The 13,743-nt window shown below is 61.6% G+C and overlaps 1 protein-coding gene across 3 annotated transcripts in view; it reads right to left on the bottom strand.

The window, feature by feature from the left end:
• GABRA1 (gamma-aminobutyric acid type A receptor subunit alpha1) overlaps positions 1–13,110 on the bottom strand; it is a 43,262-nt gene extending 30,152 nt beyond the window's left edge. Inside the window, exons 1-3 of one of the 3 annotated variants that reach the window (XM_060197059.1) lie at positions 12,877–13,110; positions 10,900–10,980; positions 7,506–7,615 (exon numbers count right to left, since the gene is read on the bottom strand). In XM_060197059.1, the coding sequence (XP_060053042.1) occupies positions 7,506–7,615; positions 10,900–10,970 (181 nt within the window). In that variant the 5' untranslated portion in view covers positions 10,971–10,980; positions 12,877–13,110. Of the gene's footprint in view, positions 1–7,505; positions 7,616–10,899; positions 10,989–11,632; positions 11,761–12,876 lie in introns of those variants that run through there. The other 2 variants (XM_060197060.1, XM_060197061.1) reach the window with 2 other exon arrangements.
• Between the last annotated feature and the right edge of the window lie 633 nt (positions 13,111–13,743).

The following is a 13,743-nucleotide window of genomic DNA, read 5'->3' as shown; positions in this document are numbered from 1 at the left end:
CATTTGTGGCATGTCTCCGGTCTGAGATAAAACGTATTTTTAATAAAATCTCTTTTATTATTTCTTATTATCTTTATTTGTTTATAGAGACATCCATAAATCATGAGTAAGGGGGAGATAGAGGGGGGAGAGACAGAGAGACACCTGCTTCACCACTTGTGAACCCCCCAGGTGGGGACAGGGGGCTTGAACCCAGGTACTTGAGCACTGTAACATGTGCTGTCAACCAGCTGCACAGCCACTGCCCCCCCCCAAACTATTTCTGATGGTTGAAAGTGTGAGCGGCTGTAATGGACAGATGGAAGATGGACACACAGAGTCATACACAGACTTCAGGACAGACAGATGATACCGATTATTCTAAATTCGAGAAGAATGCCTTCGGCTGAGGTGACTGGTTGCAGGCTTGAAGGAGGAGAGGGACTGGCTGATGGGCAGATGGGAGAGGAGGGCCCACGGCAAGCACACCTGAGAGGGTCTGGAGCCAGGGGCCACACCTGGGAAAGAGCCCTGACAGTCACACCGAGGGCCTGTGCAGGTTGGCACCTGCTGGCCATCTTGCCCTGGATAGGCACCAGTGGAGCAGTGGGTGGCTGTGTAGTCTGACCGGAGCAGAGGCTGTGGGCCTCCCTGCGGTGACTTCAGGGTGCAGGCCCACAGCCACAGGTCTGGCAGGGGGTCAGCTGCTCTGACGGGCTGCAGGGTCTGGCAGCTCTGGACAGTGACCCCCGATAGGCTGCCGCACAGTGCCCGCACAGGTCCCTTGGTCTCTCTGGTGACGACACCCTCCTTAGCTGTGGCCAGGCGTGTGCACCCAGTCGGGTGAAGCAGTGCCCCTCCTATCAGGGTGCCTACCCTCCCCACACTTTATATTTTCAGAAACTGTTTCAAGAACTGGATGGTGGGAGTCGGGCGGTAGCCTAGTGGGTTAAGTGCACATGGCGCAAAGCGCAAGAACCGGCATAATGATCCTGGTTTGAGCCCCCGACGGTGAAGCAGGTCTGCAGGTGTCTATCTTTCTCTCCCCCTCTCTGTCTTCCCCTCCTCTCTGCATTTCTCTCTGTCCTATCCAACAATGATGACAAAAATAATAACTACAACAATAAAACAACAAGGGCAACAAAAGGGAGAAAAAAAAAGAACTGGATAGTACATTGTCCAGGAGGGATGGATCCTCACACCTCTCTGTGGGCCTCATGGAGGCTGAGGGGACCCTCCTCACACCTTTCTCTGTGGGCCTCATGGAGGCTGAGGGGACCCTCCTCACAACTCTCTCTGTGGGCTTCATGGAGGCTGAGGGGACCCTCCTCACACCTCTCTCTGTGGGCCTCATGGAGGCTGAGGGGATCCTCCTCACACCTCTCTCTGTGGGCCTCATGGAGGCTGAGGGGACCCTCCTCACACCTCTCTCTGTGGGTCTCATGGAGGCTGAGGGGACCCTCCTCACACCTCTCTCTGTGGGCCTCATGGAGGCTGAGGGGACCCTCCTCACACCTCTCTGTGGGCCTCATGGAGGCTGAGGGGACCCTCCTCACACCTCTCTGTGGGCCTCATGGAGGCTGAGGGGACCCTCCTCACACCTCTCTGGGGCAGGGAGGGCTCGCAGGAGTTGAGGGACTAGGCCTGCACACTCCGTGGCCAAGCTTCTCTCATATCGCAGTCTTGGAACCCATAAAAGGTGAGAAAAGCTTCCAGGAAATGAGCTGCAGCTGCTGAGCGCCCAGCAGGCTCTGAGCTGAGCTCCCACCCGACTCCCGCTTGGTGGTCGGCGGGCTGCAGTTGGAGCCCCCCAGGTGCACACCCTCAGCCTGCTCCGTGGTCTGGGAGTCTACGCACAGCCTGACTCCCCATGGCACCTACAGGCTGGGAGGAGCCGCAAGGCGGCCGTGGAGAACCGCTCCCTTCCCAGGCTGCAGAAAGGGGAGACGGGTTAATGGCACCTGACACGGAAATTCCTGCCGCAAAATGATCGCCCCGGCGGCCACGTTCATCATCCACCTGGTTCCCAGATAGCAACAGAAATACAGATGTGTTTCAAGAACAGAGGAAACCTTGTCAAATAAAGACGAGCGGATGGGTAAAGCACATTATGGTAGCAGCGTGCGCAGGGACTGGGGAGAATCAAGAAAGATGGCTGTGCCTCCATCTCTGCCGAAGGAGACAGCCCAGCAAACGAACCTGGAGATGGTGATTTAGGACGTCCCGACGCTGCGAACAACACGACAGCAGACCTTCCTCTGTGCCGCGCCTTGCCTCGGAATTACGAAACTTAAATCTGACGGAGCTGGAATTTATGGCAAAGACCTACTGACTAGCCCAACTCAGGCTTTTTTCTAAAGTGCGTTTTTAGCTGAATAGATGAGACGGCATGTTTGTCACACCGTCTGAAGGTCACTATGATGATCAGTGGCATTAGCAAGATTCTGTCACTGTGACACCACACCTTAAACATTTAGTAAAGTTTAAGTCATCTAAAGCATCATCAATTATAGAATCAGAGGAAAATGTGAATACCATGACCTCTGGGTGTTACGAAGGTTTCTGACATATGTTTCCTGCAGTTATTTAAATCTATTCCTTTACTACAGACGTCTGGAGAGTCAGTGTCACCTCCTAGGGGCCTTGAAGCCGGCCCACTGCTCAGGGATGAGAGGCCGGCAGCAATGACTGCCTCAGAGGACAGAGCTCCTCGTGGGGGCTCCTGGGCACTGCTGGGAGGGTCTCCCTGGAGGAGAGGCTGCCCCCAACCCCTCAGACATGTGCTCACAAAATGCCAGCAGGACAGAAGGAAGGGTATTCTGTTCGGATGTACACAGAATCTGGAACGGGACAAGCAGCTCTGCACAGTCCTGTGGGTACACTCAGGTGAGTAGCGTCCTTGGGGCCTGCTTCAGAGCACACCCACGCCAGTCCCCACACCCCACACCCACACACACACACCTCACACCCCACACTCACACACACACCTCAGGCCATGACCCACACCCCATACCCATGCCACATACTCCACTCCCATGCCACACAACCCATGCCCCACAACCCACACCCACGCACACACCTCATGACCCATGCCCATGCATACACCTCAAACCCCATGCCATGCCCGACGTCCATACCCCATGCCCCACACCCCACACCCATGCCCCACACCCCACACCCATGCCCCACACCCCACACCCATGCCCCACACCCCACTCCCATGCCACACACTTCATGCCCCACACCCATGCCCCACACCCCACACCCATGCCCCACACCCCACTCCCATGCCACACACTTCATGCCCCACACCCCACTCCCATGCCCCACACCCCACGCCCATGCCCCACACCCCATACCCATGCCCCACACCCCACACCCATGCCCCACACCCCACTCCCATGCCCCACACCCCAATCCCATGCCCCACACCCCATACCCATGCCCCACACCCCATACCCATGCCCCACACCCCATACCCATGCCCCACACCCCACACCCATGCCCCACACCCCACTCCCATGCCCCACACCCCACTCCCATGCCCCACACCCATGCCCCACCCCACACCCATGCCCCATACTCCACACCCATGCCCCACACCCCACTCCCATGCCCCACACCCCACGCCCATGCCCCACACCCCACGCCCATGCCCCACACCCCACTCCCATGCCCCACACCCATGCCCCACACCCCACTCCCATGCCCCACACCCCACACCCACACCCATGCCCCACACCCCACACCCATGCCCCACACCCCACACCCATGCCACACACCCCACACCCATGCCCCACACCCCACTCCCATGCCCCACACCCCACTCCCATGCCCCACACCCCACGCCCATGCCCCACACCCCACGCCCATGCCCCACACCCCACGCCCATGCCCCACACCCCACTCCCATGCCCCACACCCCACGCCCATGCCCCACACCCCACTCCCATGCCCCACACCCCACTCCCATGCCCCACGCCCCACTCCCATGCCCCACACCCCACTCCCATGCCCCACGCCCCACTCCCATGCTCCACACCCCATTCCCATGCCCCACACCCCACTCCCATGCCCCACACCCCACTCCCATGCCCCACACCCGACGCCCATGCCCCACACCCCACTCCCATGCCCCACACCCCACTCCCATGCCCCACGCCCCACTCCCATGCCCCACACCCCACGCCCATGCCCCACACCCCACTCCCATGCCCCACACCCCACTCCCATGCCCCACGCCCCACTCCCATGCCCCACACCCCACGCCCATGCCCCACACCCCACTCCCATGCCCCACACCCCACTCCCATGCCCCACGCCCCACTCCCATGCCCCACACCCCACTCCCATGCCCCACACCCCACTCCCATGCTCCACACCCCATTCCCATGACCCACACCCCACTCCCATGCCCCACACTGTTCCCCAAGGGCTGTGCCCACAGGACCAGCAGCTAAGGTCCACTGTGGATGCCTGGTTGGCTCAAATGACTGAAGCCAGACTGCAGATATGTTTAAACCCAGGAGGTTCCCCAGACCAAAAACACTCTTGAAAAAGTGAAAATACAAGAGCAAGGGGCAGGTGGTGGTGGTGCATCTGGTGTAGTGCACATGTCACAGTGCACAAGGACCCGGGTTCAAGCCCCTGGTCCCCACCTGCAGGAGGGAAGCTTCATGAGTGGTGGAGCAGGACTGCAGGTGTCTGTGTGTCTGTCTCCCTCCCTATCTTCCCCTCCCCTGGTTTCTCCCTGCTCTATCAAATAAGTAAAAAGAACATTTCAACACACACACACACACACACAAATGTTTAAGAACAGAACAGGACAACAGGGAGTCAGAGTCGGGTGGTAGAGCAGCAGGTTAAGCGCAGGTGGCGTGAAGCACAAGGACCGGCATAAAGATCCCGGTTTGAGCCCCCCGACTCCCCACCTGCAGGGGGGTCACTTCACAGGTGGTGAGGCAGGTCTGCAGGTGTCTGTCTTTCTCTCCTCCTCTCTGTCTTCCCTCCTCTCTCCATTTCTCTCTGTCCTATCCAACAACAACATCAACAATAATAGCTACAACAATAAAACAACAAGGGCAACAAAAGGGAATAAGTAAATATTTAAAAATTTTTTTTAAAAGAACAGGACAATACAGAGTGAACTAGGACAGCAGGAACGCTTTCAAAGAGGAGAGAGCAGCTGGACGTGCAGCAGTCTGGGCAGCGGCCTACGTCCTCGGGACCCACTGGCGGCCATGCTGCAGGGCAGAGCTAAGGGTCGGCCTTAACCACTCCAGTGAAATCACCAGTGGCCACAAATGGAGGTGATGGTGATGATAGTGGTGGTGGTGGTGCAGGGGTGGTGGGTGTCCACGTTTATGTGCGGGCGAGGACAAGGGGGAGGATGAGGGTGAGAGCCAGGGTGAGAGTGAAGGCAAGGGTGGTGTGAGGGGAGGGGAGGGGAGGGGAGACGGAGGACGAGGGGGAGTGTGAGAGAGGGAGAGGTAGAGGGGAGGGTGGTCGGAGGGGGAGTCCGACAACAAGGGTGAGGGAGAAGAGGAGGGGGAGAACAATTGGGAGGGGAGGATGAGGTTCAGGGTGAGGACAAGGGAAGGTCGATGGGGAGGGGAAAGGGGAGGGGAGGATGAGGGGGAAGTCAAGGGAGAGGGGGAGGACAAGGGGGATGGGGAGGGGAAGGGGGAGGATGAGGGGGAGGGGGAGGTCAAGGACGAGGGGGAGGGAGAGGGGGAGGACAAGGGGGAGGGGGAGGGGAAGGGGGAGGTTGAGGGGGAGGTCAAGGACGAGGGGGAGGGAGAGGGGGAGGGGAGGGGGAGGGGAAGGGGAGGTTGAGGGGGAGGTCAAGGATGAGGGGGAGGGAGAGGGGGAGGACAAGGGGGAGGGGAGGGGGAGGGGAAGGGGAGGTTGAGGGGGAGGTCAAGGACGAGGGGGAGGGAGAGGGGGAGGACAAGGGGGAGGGGAGGGGGAGGTTGAGGGGGAGGGGGAGGTCAAGGACGAGGGGGAGGGGGAGGACAAGGGGGAGGGGGAGGGGAAGGTTGAGGGGGAGGTCAAGGACGAGGGGGAGGGAGAGGGGGAGGACAAGGGGGAGGGGGATGGGGAGGGGAAGGGGGAGGTTGAGGGGGAGGTCAAGGACGAGGGGGAGGGAGAGGGGGAGGACAAGGGGGAGGGGGATGGGGAAGATGAAGGGGAGGGGATGGGGAGGACGAGAGGATGAGGACGAAGGGAGGGTGAGGAAGAGGGGGAGGGGAAGGGCGAGGACAAGGGGGAGGGGGAGGGTGAAGGGGAGGGGATGGGGAGGACGAGAGGATGAGGACGAAGGGGGAGGAGAAGGGCGAGGACGAGGGGGAAAGGGAGGGCGAGGACAAGGGGGAGGGCTAGGGGGAGGGGAGAAGGAGGGGGAGGTTGAGGGGAGTGTGAGGGGGAGGGGGAGGGCAAGGCTGAGGAGAAGGCGAGGGTGGGGTAAGGGGAGGGGGAGGGGAGGGCGAGGGCGAGGGCGAGTGCTTTGGACAGTGCTGTGGCCCATTCTGTGACCAGCATTGTCTCCCTGGAGAGCCCTTCCTCAGACTGTCAGGATGCACAGCCAGAGGCCGCATGTCCTGTGTGAGCTCAAGAGTGGACAGACCCCTGGCAGGCCTCTAACAGGGACTGGGGCCCTGGACACAGGTGCCCTCGAGCCTCAGGAACTGGGGCCATGGGCCGGTGACCTCACCCCCACACATTCACAACAGCGACTCTGGGTCAGGCTGCTGTCATGAAACTGCTTTTGAACCCCCAGCTTCTTCCCGTCTGCACAATCTAGATGAAGAGGAGGCTTTCTCCATAGGGCCTGTGGGTGTCCGTTCAATCATTCTGATGCTCCCCCAGCTGTTTCAGGAGTGGACAGTCTGACCTTGGTGTCCTGGGGGACATTGGATGGTCATTCGTTTCCTTGCCTTGCTTATCTGACTCAGAGATCAATATTTTGTTTTGGCTGCTTAGTCTTTGTTTAAATAAGATAGGCCGATCATCTTACTCAAGCACTGTTCAAACAAGCGCTTAATACCACGCTATCAAGTTCTGTGTTCCTCCCCCAGAATTTCAGCAGCATAACCAGTTAATTGGTATACACAGAAATTAAAATTTTATTACAGAAAAAAGAGAGACATGTTTTATAAAAGCCATGGCCAGGAATCTCAGCCACCCTCTGGCCTAGGGTGCAGTGCGGACACAGAGGGGTAAGCCAGTCTCAGGACTGCCAGGCTCCTCACACCTGAGCTCAGCACGGACCCACTGAAGCCCAGCAGCCCCCAGGCTGCCAGTCTCCCTCCCCACAAGCCGCCCGTCCACACACAGAGGCCGCGCGTCGCTGAGAAGTCTGTCCCCACGTCTACAGACGGGTGAGACCCCCTTGCTGAACCGAGCACACACTGGGGTCCCACGGGAGAGAGAAGAAGCTGCCACACTCCACGCTGCCACTCTGCCTCCCTCTCCCAACAGAAAAGCCCGCCCAACACTCTGCGGAAGGGAGCAGCCATGCGACCCACCTCCCAGGCCTGGCCTCAGGCGGTTGTCATAACCGTCCAGGAGTCTGTCCAAGATGCGGGTGAAGACGGTGGTGTTGTCCTTGAGCTCGTCCTGGGAGGGCTGCGCGGAGCTGAGGAACAGAGGCAGACATGTCGGTGCCCGTCCGTCCACACTGCCCGGCCTCCCGTCTCCCTCCCTGGGAAGTGGGGCTGCAGAGCTAATGCCAGGGGAACTGGGGTGGGGGGTGGGGGTGTCAGCCGCCCTCACAGAGGACAAACACTGGGTCCTGACATTCCCAGGCAGAGGAGGAAGCTTACAGGACAGGACGCGAGCTCTGTCTCTCTTATATATATTTACTCACTATTGGATAGCAACAGAGAGAAACTAAGAGAGGAGTAGGAGACAGAGAGAGAGAGAGACAGAGACCCCTGCAGCCCTGCTTCCCCACTCACGAAGCTTTCCCCCTGCAGGTGGGGACCCGGGGGGTGGGGCCTGGGTCCTCACGCACTATAATGTGAGCACTTGACCAAGGGCACCACTGCCTGGCTCCAAAGTCTGTCTCTTTACGTTTAAAGATTTTGGCTGGTCCAACACTAGAGTGCATGGACTGCTCTGCTCTGGCATATTGCGGTGCTGGGATTGAACCAGGGCCCCTCCCAGGGCAGCCCTGTGCCACCTCCTGGCCCACCAGTCTACATCTTCAAAGACCTGAGAAACACCTTCTAGCCCTCAAAATACGTGTCCGTGAGCTGCCAGCATAATTCACCCCTTTTTCCATCACTGTTTACAGCCTCAGGGTCACACCTGCCCACCCCTGCCCCCCAGCATGTCAGTGCTTGGGGGGTGTCGCTGTATTTTCAGGTGTCCTGATGAGACAGACAAAGTGTGCTTCTCTTGTGTCATTTGTGTGATGATCATGGACTATCATATTTCCCTACGGTGTACGATTTCCAGTCCCCTCCAGGTTTATGAACCAGTTTCTTCTACCATTTATTAATTGCCCGCCTGTAATCGGTTGGACGTCTCTCACTTCTTGTGTGGGAAGGGAAAGCCCCCTTGGAGGAGCTTTGGCTCAGCGGCCCACCTGGCTGGCACAGAGCTGGTGTGTGTGAGCGAGGCCCGGCCCTCCACGAGCACAGTGAAGGGGCCCAACTCGGCCTGACTTCAGTTTCCTCTGGGCTCTTCCCTTTAACTATTTGCACTGGACCTGTCACGACTGGGAGAAATGAAAGGAACTTCCCGGCTTATTTCCTCAACACTGGCAGATGTGGGCTCCTGTCACTCACCTCAGCCTTTCTCCAGCTCTGAGCAGCATGCAGGGAGGGGGGGAGAGAGGGAGAATGGCTAGGCTCTGAGCTTCAGCCACCTCTGACCCTGTCCAGCTGGGGGGCACTGCGCAGCGACCTCATCCTGTGTGCAGTGACCCGGGGGGCACCTCTGAAGGGAGCGCCCGCCTTGGAGGCCAGGGCAGCCACCGCTCTGACTGACCTCAAGAGCCACTCTGACTAGGTTACTGTCCATCTGAGACACCGACATTCGGACCAGATCTCACTGCACAGGAGTAAGATCTGCAACTGACTGGTCACGTCAAACGCAAACACGGTCAGTCGGTGATTTGCTTTCCACTGGCAAGATGCGGCATCCTTCTCTGGTCAGATTCTCACATACGGAAGCCATTTAACTAAAAGCTTCTCATGGTGGCAACCCTAAGAAGCGTCACCCCCACCCTCCTCGCACAACCAACATTCACACCCTGCAGGCTGCGGGCTACTTCCCCTTGGCTAACTGGAGCCTCTCACTGGGTTTTCAGCTCGGTGTTTCAGTGGGCTCTGTAGAGTCTGGTTAACAGAGACCAGCAGCAAAGCAGAACTCGTTTGCTGAAAGCACTTGGGTATGAGAAGCATGTCACAGGAGGAGGGACAGGCATGCCTCTGTCAAGGGGACTGGAAGGTCACCCTGCCACAGGGGCAGAGCAGCGCTGGGACACCTGGGGAGCTCAGGGGCCGGACTGGGTCCCGTGGGAATGCCGGCCAGTCGTGGGAGCAGCTGGGCCAGGACCCAGAGCAGGAAGGTGGTGTGGCCAGCCCCGCAGAGTGGGGTGCCGGCCACCTCCGACTGCCACCCTTCCCTCTGCTCTCCTAGCATGTGTTGGACTCTGGAAACGGTCTCTGGCCTGAGCTGGCACCATGGCTCCCCCCCCCCATCCCCGTGTCTGGGATGAACACAGGAGCCTGAGGACCTGTACACCCACCACCCCAGGAGACCAGGTCTGCTCTCCCTCCTGTTGAGCCTCTAGCAGGCTGCTCCTCCTTCCTCCCAGGTCGTTGCAGCTGCTGTGGTTTCTGAACGTGAGCCCCACTGTGGACGTGGCATCTGTGGCCCTGCGTGACCAGGCCTGGGTCTGCCTCCTGGCCCGAGCAGATGACCAGAGAGCAGCGCCCGCGGTAGTACCTGCCTCCGAGTCCATGTGCAGCAAGCACTGTGCACGAAACACTGTGCACTAACTCCATCTGCAGGTCAGTACAACAGTAACACTGCACAGACTCTCCAAGGCAGTGGAGAACACGCAGCTCCCAAGACTAAGGATGTCTGCCCCTAACATACATCCTGTTCAGATGCCACACTCTGTCACAGGGCCGCCGCATCCCAGGCACAGCGCCCCAGGCCCGCCCCCTGCCTGGACCCAGGCCCACTCCCCTCACGTCTGGAAGGACCTCGGGTCCCTGCATGCCTAGGATCGTCTTGTGTGCCACAGAACTGGCCTGCAAGGAACAACAGCACAGCAGCATATGCAGAACCTCTCCCACCAGCCCAGGACAGGCGCCGGCACTCAGGCCTGCCACTGCTGCCCCCAGACTGTGGCCGAGCCCATCCGCCAGTCCCCCGGGAGCTCTGTCCTGGCCAGTGTCCTCACGCCTTGCCCCTGCCCCTTCCTCCCTCATCACATGACCACAGGCAGCAAGACACTAGGTGCACTTGTATCCACAGGCGGGACCCTCGAGTGTGAGGGTCCCTAACTCTCCACTCCGTGGAGCCCCCGCCTTCTGTGTCAAGCTGCAGGACTGCCAGAGCTTCCTGTTGGAAGGTCAGCTTGCACAGGCTGCAGGCAACAGCAGGACAACTTTCTCTAGGCGACAGAGATGGAAGGATTCATTCCTTAGAGCTGAGCCCTGAAAAGTTAGTTCAAGGCTTTAATGCGGAATTAACACATTCCTTAGCAAGGGCTTGTGGAGTGTACCCTAACTCCCATGCAACAAAGAGGCTGCTTCCCCTGTGGCTTTCTGGACAAAGAGTTCTGATCGCAGGTAAGTTTTTCCAATTCCCTTAGTCATGAAATCACCCAAGGACATTTTTCTGCCCCCACAGAATCAATGAGGAGTTAGCTGTCATGCGGATTAAGAAAAGGGTGCCCACCTTCTGCCGGCCAGAGTGCTCAGCAGGGCCACGGCCCAGAGGCGAGGGCAGAACCCGGGGCTGGTCCTCATGGTGCTGCAGCTGCAAAGAACAGGTCCGTCAGGAGTGTGCCCAGGAGCCTGGGGTTCGAGCCACTGGGGCTAGCTGAGCTGCTCTGAGGCAGGTTTCAGAATCAGGAAATGACCTCACTGGGAGGTGACACCTCATTGGAGGCGGTGGGGACCCAGCCGTCCACCCTGCTCTCCTGCTTCTGCTCCATTCAGAAATCCGCCTGTCCTGCTTTCACCCAGGAAGACTAGGGTTGCAGAGCCGTGCTAAGCATGAAGCAGGCAGCTCTGGGGTGCTGAGGCCCCTGCAGAGTGGCTGTGGCCTCAGAGGCTGGTCTTGCTGCCCTAGCCCCACCCGGCTGCCCTTGGAAGGTCCAGGCTGGACAGGAAAGCTGGGGGGTGTCAGCCCACTCCGGTCCAGGTGCTCTGTGCTCTGGATGCAGCCTGGGCTTCCCAGCCATGTGCCCACGGGAGCACACTGTTGAGTGCCGGGCCCGTGGTCCCTGCCTGGTCCCCCCGGGCTCCTGTGTCTGGGGGGAGGGGCACAGGACACTGTCCCCCATGCCCGGAGCCCCCGTCTCAGCCACACTGGGATGCACAGAGCAGCCCTTCAGCCGGCAGCCTGCCCTCAGCAGACGGGCTGAGGCGCCCCTGTTCCCAGCAGGCTTCCTTCTCCCCTCCCCTACCGTGCCCCGGGGCTCCCTCTGCCCAAGGCTCTGAGGCCTGGGTGCCGGGTGGAGGCGCGTGGGCCTGGCTGTGAGCTCGGTGGACCCACGCCGGGCCTGAGCAGTGGGCACCGTGCTCCGCGTGCTGGCAGGAATGATCTGAGCCAGCTCCCTGCCTGTGATTCATGCCAGTCCTCCCAGCCCGTGCTCCCTTGCACTGGCTGGATGTGATGTACCTTTAAATACAGACTCCTCACCAGGCTCCCCACTCCCAGGACCGGCTGTCAGCACAGCCCTGGCGAGCAGGCTTCTGCAAGCTCAGGGCCGCTTGTCCGCAGAGGGGCGGGCAGAGGGTCTGTGCCCCCCTTGATGCCCACCCGGTGCCCACCAGTGCCCGGTCAGCGCCGTGGCTGGCCCCACCATGGCAAGAGAATCCCGGCAGATGGGTGAGGCCACGGAGGTGGGGGAGGCGGGTGGGAAGCACCCCTGCCCCTGCTGCTCTGGGCCCCCACCCCTGGGTGCGGGCAGGTGTCCAGCACCTCGGGCAGGAGCAGCGGCGGGCACAGTGGCTCCCACAAAGTTTCTTGCAGACGCCAACAGGGCAGCCGGCAGTCTCAGCCTCCTCCCTGTGCCCCCTCCTCTGCCTGCACCTGGCAGCGGGGCCTGGGGACTGGGGGTCCCAGGGACTGGGGGTCCCATGTGACACAGACAGGCCCCCACCCCAGGGCCCCACCTGGCCCCCAACCCGGCCTCCAGGCCACCCGGTGGGGCACGGGCTTGGACGGTGGGCAGTTAGCAGCGGACTCTGTGCCCCAGCCCCAGCCCCCAGCCTCAGCTCTAGGCCCGGTCCCCAGCCACAGGCCCCAGCCCCCAGCATTAGCCCCCAGCCTCAGCCCCCAGCATCAGCCCTCAGCCCCCAGCATCAGCCCTCAGCCCCCAGTAGCTCCCAGCAGTAGCCCCAGCCCCCAGCATTAGCCACCAGCCCCCAGCAGTAGCCCCTGGCAGTAGCCCCCAGCCCCCAACATTAGCCACCAGCCCCCAGCCCCCAGCAGTAGCCCCGGCAGTAGCCTCCGGCAGTAGCCCCCAGCCCCCAGCAGTAGCCCCCAGCCCCCGGCAGTAGCCCCCAGCCCCCAGCAGTAGCCCCCAGCCCCCGGCAGTAGCCCCCAGCAGTAGCCCCCCCGCCCCAGTCCCCAGCCCCAGCCCCCGCCCCGCGCGGCCCGACCCTCCCCGAGCCCCCCACCTGCTCGCCGGGCGCAGCCGCTCACCTGGGCCTGCGGGCTGGGCCCGACGCGGTGGGCTCGCGGCCGTACCTGTGCCACCTGCGCCGCCCGCCCTCCTCTCCGCGCCGCCGCGGCCGTGCACGTGTGAGCGCGCCCGGGTGGGGCCGGAGGGACAGGGGGACAGGGGACAGGGGGCCGCGGGGACGGGCGGCGGGCCGCGGGGACAGCAGGGCCGCACCCGCCAGCACCCACGGGCACCCACCGGACCCACCGGACCCCCCGGGCCGGCTGCCCGGCTGCGCCGCCTGCGAGCAAGCGGGGAGGGAAGCGTCCGGGAGGGCGGGCGGCGGGCGGCGGGCGGCGGGCGGCGCCGGGAGCCTGGGCTCGGCCGGGAGGGCGGCGGGCGCTCAGGCTGGGGGAGTGCTGGGGGCTGGGTGGGGGCTGGGGTGATGCTGGGGTAGTGCTGCGGTAGTGCTGGGGTGATGCTGGGGGCTGGGGTAGTGCTGGGGTGATGCTGGGGGCTGGGGTGATGCTGGGGGATGGGGGCTGGGGTAGTGCTGGGGTGATGCTGGGGGCTGGGGTAGTGCTGGGGTGATGCTGGGGGATGGGGGCTGGGGTAGTGCTGGGGTGATGCTGGGGGCTGGGGGCTGGGGTAGTGCTGGGGTGATGCTGGGGGCTGGGGTAGTGCTGGGGTGATGCTGGGGGCTGGGGTAGTGCTGGGGTGATGCTGGGGGCTGGGGGCTGGGGTAGTGCTGGGGTGATGCTGGGGGCTGGGGTAGTGCTGGGGTGATGCTGGGGGCTGGGGTAGTGCTGGGGTGATGCTGGGGGCTGGGGTAGTGCTGGGGTGATGCTGGGGGCTGGGGTGATGCTGGGGGCTGGGGTAGTGCTGGGGTGGTGCTGGGGGCTAGGGTG

This window comes from Erinaceus europaeus, chromosome 9 (assembly GCF_950295315.1).
Source record: "Erinaceus europaeus chromosome 9, mEriEur2.1, whole genome shotgun sequence".
In the NCBI taxonomy this organism is placed as follows: domain Eukaryota; kingdom Metazoa; phylum Chordata; class Mammalia; order Eulipotyphla; family Erinaceidae; genus Erinaceus; species Erinaceus europaeus.
This window is presented reverse-complemented; position numbering and strand designations above follow the sequence as displayed.